The sequence below is a fragment of the Pseudochaenichthys georgianus genome, chromosome 12 (genome assembly GCF_902827115.2).
Source record: "Pseudochaenichthys georgianus chromosome 12, fPseGeo1.2, whole genome shotgun sequence".
In the NCBI taxonomy this organism is placed as follows: Eukaryota; Metazoa; Chordata; class Actinopteri; order Perciformes; family Channichthyidae; genus Pseudochaenichthys; species Pseudochaenichthys georgianus.
In genome coordinates, this window is record NC_047514.1 from 9,766,447 (window position 1) to 9,785,404 (window position 18,958).

The 18,958-nt window shown below is 40.6% G+C and overlaps 2 protein-coding genes across 3 annotated transcripts; one reads left to right on the forward strand and one right to left on the reverse strand.

Moving 5' to 3' along the window:
• Nucleotides 1-125: 125 nt before the first annotated feature.
• Nucleotides 126-14,061, reverse strand: snx30 (sorting nexin family member 30). Of its 2 annotated transcripts, none has more exons than XM_034096329.2 (9): nucleotides 13,778-14,061; nucleotides 10,713-10,931; nucleotides 9,814-9,924; nucleotides 9,542-9,700; nucleotides 8,656-8,845; nucleotides 6,642-6,841; nucleotides 5,910-5,999; nucleotides 5,394-5,546; nucleotides 126-4,524 (listed from the first exon to the last, which is right to left on the reverse strand). In XM_034096329.2, exons 1-9 carry the CDS (start codon nucleotides 13,892-13,894, stop codon nucleotides 4,447-4,449), a joined length of 1,317 nt encoding a protein of 438 aa, XP_033952220.1. In that variant the 5' UTR covers nucleotides 13,895-14,061; the 3' UTR covers nucleotides 126-4,446. The 2 variants fall into 2 exon arrangements, with proteins under 2 accessions (XP_033952220.1, XP_033952219.1); XM_034096328.2 differs by having other exon boundaries at nucleotides 10,713-10,934.
• A 497-nt stretch (nucleotides 14,062-14,558) lies between these two features.
• On the forward strand, nucleotides 14,559-16,384 carry inip (ints3 and nabp interacting protein). The gene is made up of 4 exons (XM_034096089.2): nucleotides 14,559-14,925; nucleotides 15,259-15,340; nucleotides 15,438-15,525; nucleotides 15,891-16,384. Exons 1-4 carry the CDS (start codon nucleotides 14,901-14,903, stop codon nucleotides 15,987-15,989), a joined length of 294 nt encoding a protein of 97 aa, XP_033951980.1. The 5' UTR covers nucleotides 14,559-14,900; the 3' UTR covers nucleotides 15,990-16,384.
• The last annotated feature ends 2,574 nt before the right edge of the window (nucleotides 16,385-18,958 follow it).

Sequence of the window (18,958 nt, forward strand, 5' to 3'; positions counted from 1 at the left end):
GGTATGCTATATTTTGTCATTTCTATGATTCAGTTTTATTTGTGTGCATTTACAATATATTTAATTTTTTGAGATCAAAATAAAAATTACAAAAGACAAAAGAAAAAGAAACCTGAGCAGTGGAGTATCAAACGCATTCTTTCTTTTTATTGTTGGTCCAATATATCCAAAACAATCATTTGAGGTAAAGATAAATTGCATCAAAACGACATCAATATACAAGCTTATTCATAAGTACAACAGGATATTATTAACATTCAAATGCAGGGCTGAACGTAAACAGTACACACTCGGGAGGAAACCAAAGATAGATCCACACGTTCATAAGACGCTGATTTTCAACCTTACATACAGGTGAGATGGATCAGGTTTTCCATTCATGTGTGGTTCGAAAACAGGATGAAAAAACGGACATTTGGCTTGGAAACATTGGATTATAAATGAAAGAAAAAACAAAATGGTGTCTCCCCACTCTTCACAGGATGTGTCAGCTATCATCGTCCCTAAAACCTAGCTGAGTATGCATTTTCTTTTTTTGGCAAGTGAATGAAAAATAATTTCGTTTTTTGCTTAAATGTGTTTTTAGCAGACATATCCGTCATGGGTTGGAACAACATATATAGTGCAAAGGTTCAGCAGGCACACAGTATAAGATGGGACATTTACAATGACTATGAGTAAGAACAGGTTATCAGATTACTATCGTTGGGGTTCCAATGAGCATCAAAATAAATAAAAAAAGCCTCTTCTTTATATTCCAGTTATGCAAAATGTACAAATCTCCAATAATCCCTTGTTATTCATATGCTCATTAAAAACCCAACAATGATCACCTGCTTCTTTTATACAAAAATAGACTCAGCTGTACCATATAATTCAGCTTAACATTGGGGTATATTATTATCTTTATACAGTATATTGCGATAAGAGCAAAAACAATTATAAAATCCAGTCTGAATGATCCCAAAAGTGTTCCTGCTCGGTCACTTCATCTACACCAGACAGCAGGAGAGTCAAAAAAGCACCGATGCCATAATTTGATAAAACAATCAAAACAAAAGGTTCTAAGTGTTCAAATCTAAGATCACTTTTATTTCTTCTGACCAAAACACTGTTTCTTGTGATACAAACACAAATTGCTTCATAGTAGTCAAAACTCTAAACTGTGCCTGATAGGGATGCACTGTCCTTCCTGAATTCTAGCAGTCACTAATCAAACAACAATGACTTAGTCTGCTGGATTAATCATTTTAAATATCTTACATTGTGGTGGATGTCCATATAAGATGTGACAATCAACCCAACAAGGATTGCAAATGTAGAAAAGGAACATAAACCTTAAATGAACATGGAAATGCTCCTTTAAAGCAGTGGTTTGCTGATAAAATGGTGCTCTTCTTTTACAGTCTGGTGACAGAGGCTCTTTTTATGAACACTTCTTTGCCATGTATTTCAATATAAGAAAACAAATACAGACATTTGGCACATCCGTCGACCTTCTCCCCATCTTGCTGCCTGATTGTGTCGAATTGGGAACAGTATCTGGTTAATGCTTTTTAAAGATTGAGGGGAAAACATAACGAACAAATAAAAAGAGAACTGACCGAGTAGTGAAAGCAGTTACTTCCTCTCCTCTTGCAGAACTCGCACTCTGCTGCACTGACGGCAGTAATGTGACATCAGCATTTAAAACAGGACAAGGCCATTCAAAGAGGATCTGACTGAAGGAAATGTCAAATATATAAAAACACAGGAACCTCTAGGGACACGGACCCGAAATTCAAATCAGCACCTAAAGTCTGAAATAAATGATATTACGCTAAAGTATCTCTTTATAAAACAGAATAAATAATGACATGCGTTGGGAAAATACACTTTTTGTAGTGCAATTAAATGGAAAAAAGTTTGTAAATGGTTTTTGCAAGATGTCTGGCCTGGTCATCATTGGTGGGATTTTTTCACTACTTTATGTTGAGGGTAATGAACTAGCAGTAAAGCAAAGGGGACAGAGAAAAATAAGGACATTTAAATGATCAACAATTTCAGGAGAGGTGATAAACGATCATGACTAAGTCAAGCCGGTTCAGCAAATGATGTTAGACGTATTACAGAACATCTGAGAGTGGATTTTAAGGCATCAGCAACATTTGGAGAAGAGACAAAGCGTGACGCTGCTGAATCTGAAAAAGACTAAATGTGTCCCATGAGTCAGAGCTGAGCCACTCTTCACACTCAGAACCAAAGAGGACATCATTTCCACATTACAGTTTTTAAAGCAGAGGAAGCAGTTTTTGCAATGTCTGGCTCTGATTTCCCAAACTCCTCTGAGTGCTGCTTGATCTTTTCTCTGTGGCAGGTGGTTCTGAGAAAATGATATTTCATTTAAAAAGTTTTACAAAAAATTAGTATTCCTTTGTTTGAATAGAATACATTACACCTTTACCTTCTTTGTGCTTTTCATTGGATAGGTCTGCCTGTTGTGCCATTTGGTATCCTCAACCGAGTTTGGAGAAATCTTCACAGCATGGATTTATGAAGATAAATGGCCATGACAAAACCAACATATGACATCAACAGAAGAAGCACACGGTTTTCTTTTAAAGGTCACCTATTATGCAAAAAAGAGATTCTGAAAGTTTCAGGAGAAAAAGATTCGCTCACTTGTCCTGAACCATCTATAAAAATGAGCTGATCAGATTTTGGCCACTTTGTGATGTCAAAATGTTTTTTGGGTTGTGCAACCATCAGCCAATCACCAACCAAGGTAACACCCCACACCTTATCACCTGAATATCCTTCTCATAGAGGGGCGTGGCCAGCGGCAGGTCATTTGCATTTAAAGCTACAGACACAGAATCAGCACTTTTTGAACAGGTCTGAAATAGAGGGGTTTATGGCTTTGTATTTCGAGCCAAACACTTCAGAGATATGTTTTGTATATATCTGAGACCTATAATGTATTGATGAAAAAGAGCCTAATAGGCAGGGGTGCACATCACTTTTCTGCCCTGGTTCTCAAAGGAGCACCTGGAGATGTTGTTTGGTGCGCATCCTTAAAATGAATTAAACCGGACCTTTTGAGGGGTACTTGACTTTATGAAGCGGGGGGGGGGGAGGTGCGCTAGTGAGCGCATAAAGCAGACCCTTCAGGCGATAGCGAGGGGTAGAGCGAGGGATCGCAGATGCCGTCGTGCTCGTGGACGGATTAAAAACAATTAAACCTAAATAGCTCGCGAATTATACTTTGGCGGCCGTTAATATACCTGGGCGGCCCGCCCAAGTAAAGTCTATGTGTGGGAATTAGGAAACCCTGCTATCTTACCAGTTCTTATGCAACTCGCAAATATCTCTCTCTCTATGTTGGTGTGCAAATGCGCCTTTTTTCAAATGATCCGGTGCTCTTTTTTGGCGGGGGGTGCGCATGCGCACCAGTTATGTGCAGCCCTGCTAATAGGGGACCTTTAAAAGAATGAAACACTTCTTAACCACCAGGTGGTGCTGCTGCACAGCTCTCACAACAAATCTGCTGTGTGTCTGTGCTTAAAAACACAAAATGACCTCCAACAAAATCCATTCTCTGACTTCTCTGTTCAACATGAGCTAAGTCACCCACACAAAATGTGGCTTTGCTTCATGTCAATGTATATAAGGATACAGATTAATCATAATTCCTATAGTTTCCCTTTCAAGAATAAGCAGTGCCTTTTTTCCCAAAATGTCTTTCTTTGACACATCTTGCTACACTTCCTGCTTTTTCTCCGCCTGTAAAACAAACAAAAGGCTGAGTAGAACATCTTGGATGCCGCAGATTGTAATAAGTCTCTGCAATTACATTTTTATTATAACAATAAAATGTATGCCTTTGAAAAACAAAGAGTTGATGGGATGAAACATGCATAAAAATAACATGTGGCCATTTAAATAAAGGATGTTGATTGTTATTTATGGACAAAACTTAAAAGAGATGAGAATTTCACAAGTCTTGTTTCCGTGTTGAAGCTTTTAAAACCTGACATCAAAAATAAATCTTGGGGACGCTCTGTATACATGTTTTATCATTTAATCTGATTTCTGCAACGCTGAAGAGTGATCCTTCACATTCGGCTCAATGTGAAAATGGGGAAACAGACAGAAAATGCTTCAGTGAGACAAAGAGTTAAATAAACACAGGTAAGCATTGGCAACCGACTGTTAATTGGAAATATTAAGTAGAAAAAGTCAATAAAACAACAAAAAGGAAATTGTCTGTACATAGTAGGTCTTTCCTCTTTCCCAGCTGTTCTTGAATGTACCGTTTGTTACCTCACTCCCAGGTCAGACCTCTGCGCGAGTGGAAGCCCCCCCCCAGGAGAACAGGGGCGGGGTCCGGCAGTTTCTCCCTGCAGCCCGGCGGCTCCTCTTCTCCTTGGCGTGGGAGAGTGTGTGACACGGAGAGAAACTCGAGGTTCAGTTCGTCTCGCTCGTTTTGTCCTCAGTCTGTTTGTCCTGGAGGAGAGTGATGAGCGACTCCCACGCTGCCTGGCTCTGCAGGGGGGAGACGGAGGGAGATGAAGTGAGACCGGTGGCAGTTTGTGTCATTACAGTAGGCTTCATTTTTCTCAAGGTCGCTTATTTGATCCTGTTTGGGCTGGTGAGATAAATCTAGCTACTTTACTGCCTGCCAAGTCTTGGGTGCCCTTGAGCAATTGATTGAATTATTTCTGATGTATTGCTTCACGAGGTCAGAGGGTGTTCTACTGGGAAACTTCCAGCTGTCAGTGCGAGTAACTGTATCAGTGTGTGCAGAGTGTTTCTGATAAGAGCCTTCGTGTTCAGTGAGTCTATCACGGATTAATAGAAAGTAAACAACTGATATCTCACTGCAGCTGTGATAGTGCTCTGTTGGATCTGACACCAAACTCAGGTAAACTGTATTGTCCAATTGTGTATTATATTCCACTGTGTGCAGCACCTTGAACTGACGTCTGTGTATGACATAGGTTTCAAAATGAATGTTGGGAACACACATAATATCATCTTGAGTCAGATCAAGGATCTATTGAGGCACACATGCAGAGCATTCTTTTTGACTCATCTTAATGTAACCCTTCTAATATTGTGAACATTTTTCGTAAATAACAGAGCTTCTCTTTTAAATAAGAAAATGTCCCGCACAATTTCCCCTAGCCAATACGGATGTTTTTTCATTTGTTTGGCAGAACCAGGGCTACAAAGCTCAAAAACAGGACATTTTCATTTTCTTACAACAGAGGCCTGGAGCTCTCACTAAATACAGAATATATCCGTTTCTGTTCCAACTACAAAAATGCTCGATCAATAATTACAATACGATACAAACTTGTGTGAATGTCCTTGCTTTTGCAGCGTGTTGAGGTCACTTCCTGATGCTCTACCTTTTCATAGCTGTTGATGTTTCTGTCGGCCATGCCGGTGAGGAGCTGCTTGAAGTCGTGTCTCTTGTTGCTCTGCCAGCGCTCCCAGTCGGCCTTCAGGTCCGCGTTGAAACACTCCACTTTGTCCTGGCACTTCTCCACCTCCAGCGGCATCTGCGGAGAGAGAGAGAGAGAGAGAACTAGAGCTACAGGGGCGTTCAGGGGACATTATTAAAAAACTACAGGTCGCAGGGCTACAACCACAGGGGTGTGGGTGGAGCAGGAGTTATGGAAGGATTGTTGGAAAAGGAAAGATATTCACAGTCTAAAATCCTGAATACCTTTCTTTGTGGTGTTAGTATTGTGTATGGACAAAAAAGCTTTTATTTTGAAGGGATTACTCAGCCTTTTTTCCATTTTCCATTTGATTTCTGAAGAAAATTGCTGTCTGAAACACTCCCTTTCTTTACAATACAAATGGTCACATACAGTTATACCGTGAACTCTACACATAAGGAAATGGCAGCAGCGGCTTACTGGCGTTCTGTCCTCCTGTTTGCGCAGTATGGCTGCTTCTAGTCGGCCCTCGTACTCCGCCTGGCTCTGGTCTCGCTTCCTCAAAACATTCTGTAATCAACCAGGAAACATCAACTGTTTTATTTAGCACAGTAAGCGTGACGTCTACTAACACTGTAATATTTCTGCAAACAAAAATAGTAAGCAAATCTTAAACAGAGATGATTTAGGAGCTGGGTGGATACAGGATATGACACATGTGGAATATCAGAGGCTATTTCCTCTAGGGAAAAAGACAACTCAGCTTAAAGAAGGCAACTATGTGCTGATGATGCAAGGGAAAGGAAATGGAGGAGCTGCTCACAGCTTTCTCACATATTTTCAATTGATAAAGTGGGTTTTTATTTCACTCATTCAAAATTGTATGTGTACAAGAAAAGTTGGATAGGGGCATTGTATATGTTATATAAATCACATTCCTTTTTTTGTAATGAACAGTACTCATGTAATATGTTTGATATGTGTTGCTGGGATCAAATAAAGACAAGAGAAAAGTAAAAATCTACTCTAATTTATAAAAAATATGAATTGTCTATATTTTTTTATCCTAAAAGTCGAAAGGTTAATTCAGGCCACAGGTTTTTTTGTTTGTTTATATTGTTGTTTCCATACCGTGGTCTGCCACTAGGATCTGGATTACATCACAATAAACGGTTCTGTCCGACCGACCCCCCCCCCCCCCCCCTCCCTCACCTTGATGGACTCGAGGTAGAGGACGTACTCTCGGAGCACAGGCAGGAAGTCCAGGCTCATGTTGTCCCCGAGGTCCTCCAGCGCTCCGCAGCTCGTGGTCACGCAGCCGGCCACGCCCTCCAGGGGGCGCCGCAGCTCCTCCTCAGACCCCACCCAGCTGGAGTACACACCACCATACTCACGCAGCTCCGTCAGGTACTCTGGGGGGGGGGGGGGGGGAGAAAGAGGAGTTAAGATCTTCTTCACTTTAGAGCAGGAGATTTTAACATTTTTCATTTAAAGTCATTGCGCATAAAAAAACATAAAATAGCATGATTGGTGTTTGATTTAGTAACAGAGTTTGTGTCAATTACCTTTTTGTTGTTGTTTTTTTGTTACTTTGGCCCAAGATACAGAACATTAAAAGAAGTTTGGGGGTAATAAATACATTATTTATGCAGCCAAACTTTGTTTTTATTTTATTTCTTAATGTTTGTTGGGATTTGTTTTAGTCACAACATTTGTTTCAGTAACTTAGTTCCAACTTATTAAATTACTGAAAAAAAAAGAAAATCCTGTTAACTTTGGCCCAGGTAAGAGCACAGTACCTTAGTATTTTTACATGAATTGCATTATCATAGATGTATTCTTTTGTAGGGGGGCCACAGGGTGTCCAAGCTCCATGTTACAGGGGCACTGGCCCCTGTTCCCCCCCCCTAGAACCTCCCATGCTTTAGACAACTATTTTTGCTGGGTTTCTCTTTTCCTTCTTAGTGACCTGTAGATAACCAGTGTTTCCATCTCTGTGGCGTCACAAGACACGGCTGGACCGGAAAACCGATCAAAGCAGAACTTTCTATCCTCAATACGGAGAGAAAGGGGTGTTCAGTTGTCTATTTTGGTAAAATGCACATTCAAAAAAGGTCATGGTTGAACACAGAGCTGCTGAGTCAAGCTACACATATCATTTTATTTTCCCTTTTTTCTTTGTACACTCCATGCCAGCTCGTAGGCCTCCATTATCTACAGTTTCCTGAGTTTCCATCTTATCTCCTCCAATGTGGAAACGTTTGCGCTGCGGGTTTCTAAGGCCACAGACTGCAACACGTTTAAACCCTGACAGATGGTCACAACGAGCATTTCACCCGGCAGATGTCAGGTATTTACATGATCACTTGTCATGCATGAGTTAGGACCGCATCAACCGTGCTCCCAGAAGGCCAAAGGTCTGCGGGTTCTCCTGCAACAACAGCACTGAGTCAACACTGCAGATACAGCCACACAAGCTAGCGTTAGCCACCGCCTAGCTTCAGACTGAACCATTGCATGATATAGGCTCACCACAAGAAGAATGTAAATTAGCACATACCAATAACTGCTTAAGAGGGGTAGAGTATAGACAGAGATTACTACTTGAGGCTGTTTTGCCATCAGCACACAGAGGTGTCAAAATGTTGCTTCCTGCTGCCTAAAATACTTTTGCAAAGTGAAGTGAAAGAGTGGCTTCAGCCCTCCAGCCAGGAAGTGCTTACTACATCCCGGCTCTTTTTTACTATGTTAAGTTTTTGCCACAATGTGTGTAATAGAATTGGTAAATAATAGAAAGACATGAAGGAATAACAACTGAAAATGTGTTTTTTTTGCCTCTTTAAAACATACTTTAAAATTTCACATTGATATACAATTATTTCCCAACAGCTCCTTTGTTAATTTTGTAATGTTTCATCAGGTTTTAATTTAATTTGTTGCTATATAATGATTGTCTAGACATATTTGAAGTTCTATTTGAATGGAATAGTTTTCTCATTTGTAATTCATTGTAATCATCCCTCTCTTACTTGTCTCTTTAATAACCAAATCAATCAATGAAGTGGTTTAAAACCATTCGCAAGCCCTCTTGGTGCTTATTATTACTCATTAGAAATAGAAAAAGGACTTTTGTCCAATAAAAGGCTCCAAAGAAATGTGTTTTAAAAAGGAAGAATCGTGAACCTTGAGAGTGCATTTCATTATGCTCAGTCTCCTCTGTTGCTACCTGACTGCTCTTTGAGGATCCTCTGAGCGATGCGGTCGATGGTTCCCAGTTTCTGGTTGAAGGTGTCCAGATATTCTCCCATGGCGCAGAACTCTGCCGGTCGCGCCCGCAGCTTGTAACCCCCGGCAACGTGCTTCACCGACTCGCCCACCTTGGACAGCAGGGCGAGACCCTGACGCTTGTTCAGGTCCTGCAGACGTGAGGCCGAGAATTAAAAGGATGAAGCAGCAGATGTGTTTGCACATTTGGATAAACACTTTTTCTATGTACCTTGTGCCACCTAAACACCTAATTGACATTGCATATTGTGATAAATGGTATGAAGTCAATCTTCAGAAGAAATCAAGGGTAATATTTATCTTATACCTAAAGTGCTGAAATAGTCACATGAATGAACTGCTACAGCTGCTCTTGTTGTTCTATTATCTTGTTCACCTACAGTTCATGGTAGATTTTATATTGTTCTGAAATGCTGATGCTGCACTTTTTTTCTGAGTCCTACTTATTTTATTCCTGTAACAACCTCATTTCCCCGCAGAGATCAATAAAGTCTTGTCTTGTGTCTCGGCTGCTTGGAGACAAAATAGGTGACTGTTGGCATATGTGGAGAAAACACACAAACAGCCACACACACACCCCTATTGATTAGGACTGTCGCAATATTAGATTTCCACTACACTATTATTGTGGCCAAAAATAATTTACTATAACGATATTATTGTAGTATCAATAGCAAATGTAACCATTTTTTTTTTCAATTTGGTTATTGTGTGTTTTGTCTCCTTATTCCTGGAAAATCATTTACACAGATTTGTTTGTGGGCGAGGGCAGAGATGATTTAACAAGTGCTGGATTATTTTATCCCAACCCTGTTGTGTTGTCTCACCTTGACCGTCAGGAAAGCATTTAGATGTGGGTTGAAGGAGAGGACGGGATGATCGGCAACTCTCTTCAGGAACTTGTCCAGAGCCTTCATCCTCGTCTCCACAAACTCCTCCGAAAAACGATCCACCACGCCCTTCATCACGAACTTCTCGGGCAGGGGCTAGAGCAGAACAGAGATTGAAGGAGAAGGAAAGAGAAGGAATAGACTGTAAATGAAGCGTTTCTTGATGGAAAACAGGACAGGTTGCATGGCGGGCGGGTCATGTGACCTACAGGGATGAGGTGGGTGGGCTGGCTGTCCTCCAGCTTGATCCTCAGCCAATCAAAGTCTTGGTATCGCCGCCGCACACAGTACTCCGGGAGGTCAAACTCCACCCGTGATGTCTGGAGAAAAGACAAACATGAGAGCATTTGCTATGTTACCTGAGAGGATAATGTATTTAAGACATCAGCGCACACAATCCCTAGGTAAACATGACACTGGAGGACGGCCATGTTTCTTTACGTCTCAGCTAGTGACCTTGAAATATAGCTGAGAAAGCACTCGCTGCCTCTACGATGATAAAAGACGTCCCCCACATGCTCTCAATTAACACACCGTGTTCATATCAGGCTGTGATATTTGTCTGAGGCCTCTGAGCCGAAGCACAACAGAGCACATGGCAACTGTCGTCATGACTCCACCCGGGCGGCTCCTGGCACTGTCTCCCTCTGAATCTGTTTCTTTCATTTACACCGTAGGAAAGGCCTCCGAAAATACGACTCCTTGCTGAAAGTCACAGCAAATTAAGTCCTGTCAGGCTGAGTGGTGGCTTACTGTCAGATGGATTATCTATCGTATTGAAAGTTTAGCATGATAGATATCCCAGAAATAGAAATACTAATTGTGTGTATTAACATTACAGCGCAGTATTGTAATACGGCCAGGGGTTTGGGAATCAGCTGCTGATTGCAAGCTGACAGGACGCTTGTAGCACTTAGATATCAAACACAATTATAAAAACGCAAAAACATAAGAGGATATAAGAAAGGGGGAAATAAATGATTGGCAGGTGGGCTAGTACATGCTTAACAACCAATATGATGCCACTAATATTAAAATAATAGTATTAGAGCTCTTATTTTCATATATTTATATTACAGTGCTACCATGACACAGGCCAATAGCAGACCTTGGTGGAGACTCTGTAGGTGATGTAGGTCTCCATGGTGGAGACGTGCTTCTTTGGGTCGTCCACGGTGACGAAAAGGTCACGCATTTCCGTGCTGTCTGCGTAGGGGTCCCGCACATCTGCTTCCAGGTCGTCGTCCAGCTGCAGCCGGTTGAAGAGCGAGGACGTGGAGGCGGGGCTCGACGTCTCCACCGGCGTGCCATTGGTCAGCCCCACTTCCTGCTGCGTGGACAGAGAACACAATGGTGAATGATGGATAGATGCTGATGGTGTATGTTTGTCACTCTCAATGGGGCTCTTGTTGGAGCTGGGTGCATCATCTGACACTACTGCTGTCTCTCTAATTGAATGATGGATGAGGGGAGAGAAATGGAGCGTTTTTGGGCTGGGGACACATTTTAAACGGCCCTTAATGCTAAAGAATTCTAACTGTGGGAGAATAATAGCTTGTTGTACCATCTCTAAGTTGATGGAGAACATTTTTGATCCTTTTTAAATAAGCGTGTTTTCCTAAACCTAACCGTTGTGAAATGTTGACTGTTATTTTGAAAAGACAGATATTTTCCTGTGAATTGGAGCATTAAGCAACACAGACCGTAACTTGTTTACAAAAACAGGTTTGACCGATATCACGACCAAACTGATGCCAAACTATTCCAAGACACTTTCCCACAGTTACGTTAGTGTGAAAACGCATGCACACACACTTTTGGATTTCTAAAACTGCAGTAGCCTATAGAGCACATTTTCCCCACAAGCTCCAACTTAAGTTAAATAAAAGCTGCAAAAAGCTAATTACTGGACCATTTTGGAGGATGTGGAAATGTTTCCCCCTTCAATGAAGAGACAGCATGTGGAATCCACTGGATGAAAAATAAATTTTGACAATGTATTCAAATATTACTGCACCAATCTAAAGGACTTTCGTTAAGTAAACCACAGGCAGGCAACAGAATGTTAAATGTAAACTAAAAGACTAAACATGTCAACACTGCAACAGGAAGGTAGGCAAAACACTTTGGTAGCAGGGCTGCAGCATCTAAACACAACTCTTTTACCGTCACATTTGATTTCATCTTATCTCCTGGGTTAAGGTGCAAAAAGCAGCTCAAGTTCAACCTTTATCCCTTTTTTCTAACACCAAATTGTTTGCATGTGTGCTAATTCCCAGATAAATCAGTGTGAAGAAAGGGCCTCCCCTGTCTCTCACTGTTCCACACACACTCTGCACAACCACACACACTTTTTCTTAACACCACTCTCTTTCTGCTGCTGTGTACACACACAAACAGAGACAGGCTGCTGACATTGTGCCGTTCTTCACACTGTGGTGCTAACCTGCACTGGTAATCACAGCTCAGATCATTGCATGGCGTTGCGTCATCACACCACTGTGAGTGAACAACCAAACACAAACACACTATGGAAGAATCTGAAAATATTTACACTGGGGAGAATGTGTTTACAATACGAAGCCTAGTGTATACAGTTTAGCCATATTATAACCAAATAATTAACATTCCCTTATCCCCGTTCATACTGTGGTGGAGCGTAAATATTGCATTTTTACAGTCATTTCAAACTTTTTGAACATATTGGACAGTTTTGGCTGATAAATATGGAGGGTAACCAAGTTTGTCATTATGTCTGCATAACTATTTTATTGGCCTTTTTAGCAGGAGACATTTAACTGTCATAGTAGAGAAAGCAGAGGTGTTACTAATGGCATTAACTACTTATTAACTAGACAGCATGCAGAATATCAGGACATAAGACCCAAGCAGCTAAATGGAACTCAGCCATTCATATCTTACTAGTTTAAAACATGTGCTTTTCCTACAGTGATGACAAATATCTCTGGGGAAAGCAGCCCATTAAATGACATCAACCTCTGCTTATGGATATGATTGAATATTGCAGGAAAACAATATATAAGGTGTAAAAGATAAAAACAAAATGAGTATTTTTGTTTTCTATATGAGTGTTTGGTCTGTTTTCTCCTGTTAAAGTTTAATGCATGTGCCTATTATACTGTCTCTTGTGTATTTTAAAAGGCCTATCTAGAAACATTAGTTTCACATTAGTTTAGTCTATTGATGCTGTGGTGTGTGACATTGGTTTATGCTCCAAATCTGGACCTCATGCAAATAAACATAACAAATTAAAGAGATGTACTTCTTAACACTGTATGGTTAAATATGAAATGTGAAAAATATGATTTTCCAGGCCCATATTCAAACATTCCATCAACTTTCATTGGAGAGTGTTGACAGATTGTTAGAACATTCTGCTAACAGACTAGGAGTAGGTGCATAATTGCCTCCTCAGTTGTGGGCCAGGTTCACTTCAACTCATACAGGCTTCGCAGATTAGTTTGTGTGGAGGTTCAAGACATATCACATCATCTCCCATCGACAATGATTAACTTCACTCAAAGTGTCTGCTCAGCATGTCACTCCTCCTGTATGTAAAACCACAGGATTGTAAAATCTGTATGACTTGTTTGTTTGATCAATCCTTGTTTACACAGCACACCAATAATGATGTCAGGTCCCCTTTATAGAATGAGCAAAATATGTGTAAACTGGAGTCAATGTATTGAAAAAACATTACTCATAGTTACCTTGTGTGTAGTATTTTGTTTCTGAATGTGTCCGTTCTTACATGCATTTGTTTTGTTTTTTTGTTGTATTCTCAAAAAACAACCCCCTTTTTTAAAGAAATAGTCATCTAACGGTTAAGCATACATGCAACACTGATTTATGGTCAAATTCAAACTATTCAGGCTCAAATCACTCCTGTCATAGGGAGCAACACTTTAAAGTAAACACACAAATAATAAACATTAACCAGAAGAAGGGTCGGCTAATGTTTACCCCATTTTCTCAATTAAACTTCCATTAGTTCACTTAATGGACTACTACTTGATGGATTCAACCACACACACTGGTGGCAGCCTGAAATCAGGTCACTGTACACAGAGTAGTTAGGTGCTTTCTCCAGCCCCTAGTTGTTCTCAAAGCACCATAACAGGTTTCGGTAAAGCCCCGGCTGAGGATGCCTACCTTGTCCCCTCCGACGGTGACGGAGAGCGGCTCCTCGGCTGCGGACAGCGGGTGGAGGATCTCCGTGATGGGCTTCTGCCCCGAGCTGGCCAGGGCCCTGGGAGCACCGACACTCATCCTGCGGGAGGCGGGAGGACGTGTCCGGGTATCGGGGGGTAACAACTGTCCGGTTTTCCGCGGCTGATACGGTTACTACAGACAGAGGGAGGCTGTTTTCTCCCTTCACTGTCTCCTCAGTTGCGATGTTACACCCGCTGGTTGGCCACAACTGTCAGCTGACTCCCACTGCGCAGCTCCGGAAGTTAAACAACACGAACCCGGATGTAAACATGTGAATCACGTGACAAATAGCAACGAATGAAATTCTTAAGATCGTCTATTAAGAAGATGATATAATTGTTGATGAAACGGCTAACCCTGATAATTTTGTAGGCAACAATATAAGCGTGTAACATTAAACAGCCTTCAAAATTCCCAATGAATTGTATATAAAACGGGTAGTTTATAAATCATAGTATAAATCACCTCGTCAATTTAAGAATTGTTGTTGCTACCACAACTGTATCCACTATTGCATCAATGCACTAGGTTTGTTGGGCATATCAATAAGAAAAGTGAGGACAATCTGGTTTCCCAAGTGGGAATCAATGTGATTCAGAGCTTAATATATTTTGTAGCGATAATATAATTTCAACATGCTCATTTTCCCTCCTCTGTCAGCCTTTCTCTTGGTTCTCGTTGATAACAATGTTGGCAACCGAACATGGGAGCAGAGTGACACATCTTCCTTTTTACATTTATCTAACCAACCTAGCTGAAAACCCGGTACTTCTTTCAGAGGCAAAATGCGACTCACCAACCGTACATAAGCAAGAGTTTTATCGTCTTTTAATCCTGCAGATACTGTTACAACAGTTATTGTTACAACAGTAACTTCTGTGTAGTTTATCCAGCTCCAGTCTAAGTTATACGTTTCACCCAAGGGGACTTTTATCGTTGTCCGTTATCCACCAGTGCAACATTAGCTGGGAGGAAGGAAACACACACAAATAAAACGAATACCATTAATAGAAACCTTTCTATAATTTGTCATTTTGACTGTCTTCCTTTTACCTGCGGCGACATGGCTACAAATCCACCAGGACAAGGTAATTATTATTGGACAAACGGAATTGGTGTTTAAGGTCTTTGTCTTTATTGAGCTATATCTGCAGGGGCGTAGCTATGAATGCTGACCCCCCTTTGCTCTTTGGGGCCCCTTCAGGAAACACAGCTACACATTGATAAAGTTCTGTAGTCCATAGCTGGGATGTAATGCATGAAATCAAGTCTCTTGAAATCCTATATACTGCCAGTACATACAAGTCACAGTCATTTTGCATTAAACTCTCATCTGCAGCGTTGCCCGTCAATAGATTGTTCCACCCCTCTCTCTTTCCCCATTGTCTTTATATCTATTCCTCTTATTTGTTCTCATCTAGCTTTCCCAAACAAGGCACGGGTGGCGATCCTGGCAGAGCTGGAGAAAGAGAGGAGAAGGCTGTTGAACACTCCTGGAGCCAGGTAAGCAATGTTTCCTGTCATAGAGTTTCAAGTATTAAGCATTGAGATAGTATATCCTTAGTGTCAATATTCTAATTTGAGCTCTCTCATCCTGCAGCATCTCGCTGTCCAGACCAAACCTGAAAGAGTTCAGAGACAACGCAGAACAGCAGCACATCGCTGCCCAGCAAAAAGCTGCCCTGCAGGTGAGTCAAAAAAAATTCATCTTCCTGTTATTTTACACAAACGGAAACCAATAGTGCAACAAGTTAGTATGAATGTAAAAAAACAATACATACATGACTCATCCTAAAAACAAATACATAAATGACTCATCCTAATTCCAATGTATGTTTGTCAATCACCATCACAAATGGTGATGCTATCATGAAGCCATAAAGTCTCGAAGAATATTTTGCCAAACAGGCGGTTAGCTTAGCATAGAGACCATAAATGGGGATACAGCAAGCTTAGCTCTTTCCAAATACAAATACTACCAGCACATTTAAAAATATTGTTACTTTGTTTAATTTCCATATTTACTAAATGGTGTTTGTGTCTTCTCTTGCAGCATGCACACACACACTCATCGGGCTTCTTCATCACTCAGGACTCCTCGTTTGGGAACCTCATCCTCCCAGTCATTCCACGCCTGGAACCCGAGTCTTGACCTTTTTACCGCTCGTCCTCGTCCTCCTGCTGCCTGTGGGACAAGGCTTTCAAACAACACACACTCATGTCAGACCCACTTCTCTCCCAGTTCCTCTCTTTTAAGTCTTTGATAAATGGACAGTTGTTGTGTAAACAATCTCAGGGGAGTGTGAATCTGTCATTTTTACATTTTCCAGACCAACAGGCTGGCTGATGATTTTAGGAAAGCTTTTCAAAACAGTCGGAAGAAGGTTCCAGATAGCTGTGACACATCCTGTGAAGTGGTGCAGGGGCTAAAAACAAACTACAGAAATACTGTCATTGCCTTTCACCGCATTAATGCACATTGTGTCAGGGTTTTACATTCAAGGTTTGTATTGATATTTGGATAATAAACGTGTTACATTCAATATATATTGAAATTCAGGTTTTATTTTTGCACATATAAGAAATGGGGCCAGAAAGTCCTAATACCTTAAAGGTACTTTTACTTAATATAGCCATATTTATATATAGGTTTTACATTTTCAGTCATCCACTTCTCCAACTGAAATAATATATTTTTTAAGCAATACAAACCGAGCCGGTCACCTTCATGGAAACACTGCGGCGAAACTCCTGCAGTGCTGCCTTGTAGCACGCTATCACACCCACCACGTTTTTCACTGGAGAGGAGAGGGACAGTAAGACACATTAAAGCAATATTAAAGGTCACCTATTGTGCACAATCCACTTTTTCATGCCTGTTATACATAGACATGTGTAAAGAGATTCACTCGCTTTTTGTCCTGATCCATCTATATGGAACCTGTCTGAAAATGAGCTGATCAGATTTTGGCCACTTTATGTCATAACAATTTTTTGGCTTGTGTAACCATTAGCCAATAACCAACCAAGGTGTGCCCCCCACCTTATCACCTGAATCTCCTCCGAGAGCACCAATGTGTTCTTCTTAACCAAATATTTTGCAGAGGGGCGTGGGGAGTGGCTCCTTATTTTCATCTAAAGTAACAGACAGAGAATCAGCACTTTTGAAACAGGGCTGAAACAGAGGGGATTATGGGATGCTACAATGCATGATCTGTTTGGTATTTCGAGCCAAACACTTCAGAGACATTTTTTGTATATATCTGAGACCTATAATGTATTGATGAAAAACAGTATAATAAGGGACGTTTAAGTTATAACAACACATTTGACTCTATTGATGCTACAGCCGCGTCGTGAGAAGAGGGCATGAGGGAACTTCCTGGTTACAACTGATTAGAGCCACAAGGCCACCTCTTTTCTAGAATCAGAAAGAGAAAAAATACAACTAAATGTGTTCATATATCAAAATTAAAAGTGATACAGTGCAGCAAGAGAGTTTGGAGTGTGAAATTATTTTTAAATAGCGTTTTCACTCTTTCGTTTATTTGTTTATAATGTCGTGGACAGTCCCTATTGATCAACTATCACAAAAAACAGTAAATGGGGCAGCTTTAGCCAACATTGCTAATTTCCAGCTGTTGTCCCCAGCCAACAGGATAGTTATTTGCTGGCCTGCTCCGTGGTCCCTGTGATGCAGCTGCACCTCTGGGTCCATCGGCGTAACCCTCTGAGCACACTCTCCAATCACAGAGCTTGAGGACTATCACGGGGTTTGTCAAGCGGAGAGAATACTTACTTCCCGGTGTAATATTCTCTAAAGCAAATGAGCTGCTCCGACCCTCGGTCCTGACGGACTCCAACTTGTGTTTATTAATCAAACAAATAAATAAACACAAGGATAATTATGTGTTATTGTTGAGTAAATGGAGAATTGCACAGGGGAAAATAACGTATCTATGCCACAATTTTAGATGCGGATTTTGTTAAACTAATACGTTTGCGCTGTGGACCAACACTATAAATTGACGGGGAAGGGGGTAGCAATAAAGATAACACTATTAAACAGTTACACAACATAACAGAAATAATATCGATAGCAGCGTCCCTAGCAACCACCTTGGTAACAATGAAAACGTTGTATAGACACAATTTCCTGAAGTAATCTTCGTAATAACTAGCAAACTAAAGATCATGTACATCCACTGCACACATAATCTGAAATAACAACTCATATTTCTCGCATCAAATGACATCAAAACGCATTTTAATGGCCAAAGTAACTTTAAAATAGGCAAGTTCGGCCATGTTTTTTTTTCTGCAGGGAGAAATTTGAAGATCACGTGACATAGACGCCAGCCATTGGAATGCATGATGAAAAAAAACGTAGGGATCCTACAATTTCAAAGGCGTTTTTGTAGAAATACTACGTCCTACGTTGTGGAGCAACATAGTTATTACACGTTTTTTTGTGAGACTGGGTTGGCCGAGCCGCGCTAAAACCCTGTAGTGGAAATGCACCATATGTTGCATGATCTATATCTTACATTTGAATACAGTTGAAGGTTTTTCTAGAAACGGACTTGTTAATTTGGATTGTTATTAAAGTCTGCAGAAGTTTCCTGTTTGTATCACCTATCTTTAAAATATAAAAAAAAACAATCTTGGCACAGATGGCATGTGTAAAACTGTGAAATTACCTTGCACAATAATATGTTTTACCAATCTGAAAACAGCATTATAACGATAAAAAATATGCATAATGACTCAATATAATTTAACAAATAGGATTATGCCACATTAATAGAACCAATAGCTCTCCGAATATCCCAAACTTAACTCACTACTTGCATATTGTCAATATTGAAGCCCCCAAAGTCATTTCTAACAGCAAGCGTAGTTAAAAAAGTTATTGTGATTTAAAAGACCAAATTAGCATATATTTAAATGATATATGTTATATTAATTGTACTTGTATTTGTTGGCAAGTGAGTTATAATTGTTGTTTGCAAAATTAGCAACATCTCTTCTTCTCTGCGTGTTTCTCTGTACACTGTGAACTTACACACCAATAACACACAGCTGGATAAGTGACTTGTACACACTTACAACTACAATACA

What these genes read in the sequence shown, in the direction of transcription:
- snx30 (XM_034096328.2), bottom strand. Translation starts at nt 13,894, where the DNA reads ATGAGTGTCGGTGCTCCCAGGGCCCTGGCCAGCTCGGGGCAGAAGCCC. An exon ending in AGCCCACCCACCTCATCCCT is followed by an intron (nt 9,701 to 9,813) that starts GTAGGTCACATG and finishes GTTCTGCTCTAG; the next exon opens with CCCCTGCCCGAGAAGTTCGT. An exon ending in GATCCTCAAAGAGCAGTCAG is followed by an intron (nt 6,842 to 8,655) that starts GTAGCAACAGAG and finishes CCCCCCCCCCAG; the next exon opens with AGTACCTGACGGAGCTGCGT.
- inip (XM_034096089.2), top strand. Translation starts at nt 14,901, where the DNA reads ATGGCTACAAATCCACCAGGACAAG. An exon ending in TACAAATCCACCAGGACAAG is followed by an intron (nt 14,926 to 15,258) that starts GTAATTATTATT and finishes GTTCTCATCTAG; the next exon opens with CTTTCCCAAACAAGGCACGG. An exon ending in TTGAACACTCCTGGAGCCAG is followed by an intron (nt 15,341 to 15,437) that starts GTAAGCAATGTT and finishes CTCATCCTGCAG; the next exon opens with CATCTCGCTGTCCAGACCAA.